The sequence below is a fragment of the Asparagus officinalis genome, chromosome 5 (assembly GCF_001876935.1).
Source record: "Asparagus officinalis chromosome 5, Aspof.V1, whole genome shotgun sequence".
Lineage (NCBI taxonomy): Eukaryota > Viridiplantae > Streptophyta > Magnoliopsida > Asparagales > Asparagaceae > Asparagus > Asparagus officinalis.
Genome location: NC_033798.1, coordinates 130,348,487 through 130,351,297, shown reverse-complemented (window position 1 = coordinate 130,351,297; position 2,811 = coordinate 130,348,487). Strand labels below are relative to the sequence as shown.

Here is a 2,811-nt window from a genome sequence, read left to right as displayed (position 1 = left end):
CGGTTGAGATATTGACCTAATGTGAGGCTATAAGGGTCTGTTTTTTTGAAAAAAAAAAAAAACTAGTCTAGTCCATCCTATACAAGTTTACATCAAGGGGGTGTTTGTTTCGAATCCTATAATTTTAGGATATGGATTTCACCATGGGATTTGAAATCCATAGGTAATTTGTTATGTGTTGGGATTCCTAAAACTTTTTTTTTGTTTCAATAATATTTTGGGATTTGGAATACTATAATTTGTAATGTTTTTGTTTGTTTCAAACTTTTTGGAATTTGAAATCCTTAATTTGTCTAACACTTATGAAATCCACCGTACATCCCACCCAAAAAAGAGAATTTCGCAAATCCTTAAATATAATACTTTTTTATTATTTGGGGATTTGATATTCTAAAAATTGTTTTGAAACAAACAAGTTTTATGGAATTCTAAAACCCAAAAAAAAAACCCACTTTTTGATCCTAGAATTTGAAATCCCACCCAAATGCCAAATTTTTTTTTGAAACAAATTAACACCCCCCAAACACATTTTAAACTCCTTACTTAAGTTAATTCTATTGACTTGATTGATCTATATCTCACTCAAATATAATTATGACAGCCTCCAACATCCACCTATTTAGCTACTTGTGATGAATTAGCCACGTATACAAGTTCGCCTAAATGTGTTTTTAATCACCCACAAAGTCACAACAACCCCTTGACTTAAATACTAAATACTAATAATTTTACAAAAAATGTCGGATACAAAAAGAAAAAAGCCAACAATTAAGCGATCAAGTCACCAATCTTTTCACAATGACCGCATGCACCAATTTAATTTTGAGGTCCTGTCATGAGTCATTCGGTGCGTTTGTATAGAGAGGCCTCAAATTTCCATCGGTGGAATGAATAAACCCTCCACGTCTCTTTTTTCGCATCCTTTTTTAAACTTTTGAATTTGAGCCCACACAAAAAGCTTAATTTCCTGCTGTTAAGTCTTAATAAATAAATAAATAAAAAAAGCATGTTAATCCTAATCATATAGGAGTATAAATTAATTTATGTCACTCCTTTGGAAGCTTCAGGAATCGTGACATAATTTAAATAATCGTTATAACCGCATCGTAACGGTCGTTATCAACTTATATATATATATATAGTACTACTAATGATTGCCGGTGGTCGTTTTTTCGGCTTGATTAATTAATATCATAATACTTGTCCGAGCTAGATATTTTATGGGCATTAGAGGATCAACCCATGGCTAGTTAATTAATTAATTAATCTTGATTAATTAAGATGCATGGTCCACAAATGGGGTATCTATGAAGTTAAGCCACTAATCCTTTGCGCCAATAATAGCCACAAGAGGAGAGTAATGATGACTAAACAAAACGCATACTCTATTCGAGGTTCCATCGATCACCAGACGTTTGGCGATCGAAAGTGGAGGAGCAAAGGGAGTCAATCTTGGGCCTCACAATTTCCACATTTGAGAATGAGAAGCAGCGGTACAAAGAATCAACCACGTACGCATGAACGGTGGAAACTTCAAGGAGCACCAATTTTCTGCAGGAGCTGGCTGGACGGTTCACAGCCACTTGACGTGTGGAGATTATATTATGGACGTACTGTGCATGAGAACTACGTGTACCCCAATCCCTGCAGCGGGATATATTGGCTTTGTTATTATTGTCCGAGTTTCGTACGTGAAAATGTAAAAATTATCATAATAATTTAGAGTTGGGACACAACAGAACTCAGAAGAGACTTTAATATATATGATATCAGGGTAACCTATATATCCAAAGGGTTTGGATCCTCTCCACTACAAAAAAGTAGTGGGACATCGAAACCACTACTTTTAATTTCAATCGTTGATTATTTAGTAGACGGTTATGATACAATCTAAATCTAACACTTACCATACCCCCGTGTATTGCACTCATTCCTAATTCGCACTAAAAGAAAAAAAAATCACAATCAATCAATGGCTGTGATTATGTAGTGGTCCCTCCACTATTTTTTTGTAGTTGAGAGGATCCGAATCGATATACAAATCCCAATACTAAACATGCATTTAATGCGGATTTTAAAGAAAAAGGTATCCCTGACAGAAACAATTCAGGTCTCAGAACTATGGTGGCAGGAGACACTTGACCTGCAGTTTATGTAAACAGCCCAGATCTCAGCCTACGGAACGCCACTTATTAATATGCAGCGACACGATTAATGTAACCCCCTCAATCCTCAGCACTATTTTAAAGATTTCCTCTGATTTAATAAACATTTTCTGTGGGCAGTAGTCAACAAGGTGGACCAGATGCACATAATGAAGGACGACGCATATTAAGGGGACTACACGCGTCCTCGTCACACACACACACACACGAGATTAGTGCTTACATATATTTGAAATTTTGAGGGGGCTTTCGGCTTTTGCTATCATGTCATCTGAAACTTTTCCAAGTACAAGCACTAATCTCATACATGACTGGAGAGCTGCAAAGCTGAACATGAAACACGAGCAGAAGCAACACGAGCAGCTGCAAAGCATGAGATTCATTCATTTCTTCGATTGATACCTGTCAAAAACTTCTCAAACATCCTCCCAAACAATAATTTTTATGTTTAGTGAGCACAAGAGGAGGATATATACTTGAGAAGAATTACAAACTGTTCATTACAAAAGCAACCCGTGTTATTCTCCAATCAAACATAATGTGCTTGTTGTCAGATTCATAGTCTCTTCAAGCTTTTCTTCCTCGCATCCATCTTCTTCTTGTCTACCGGAAATTTGGTAGCACCAGAAGCAGCAGCAACTACTTT

At 36.1% G+C, this 2,811-nt stretch overlaps 1 protein-coding gene across 1 annotated transcript in view; it reads right to left on the bottom strand.

Moving 5' to 3' along the window:
• Positions 2,524–2,811, bottom strand: part of LOC109841370 (ubiquitin-conjugating enzyme E2 22-like) — a 34,209-nt gene continuing 33,921 nt past the window's right edge. The window contains 2 exon segments of the mRNA XM_020410309.1: positions 2,524–2,805; positions 2,808–2,811. The exon segment at positions 2,808–2,811 is cut by the window's right edge and continues 195 nt beyond it. Coding sequence (XP_020265898.1) covers positions 2,722–2,805; positions 2,808–2,811 — 88 coding nt within the window. The 3' untranslated portion in view covers positions 2,524–2,721.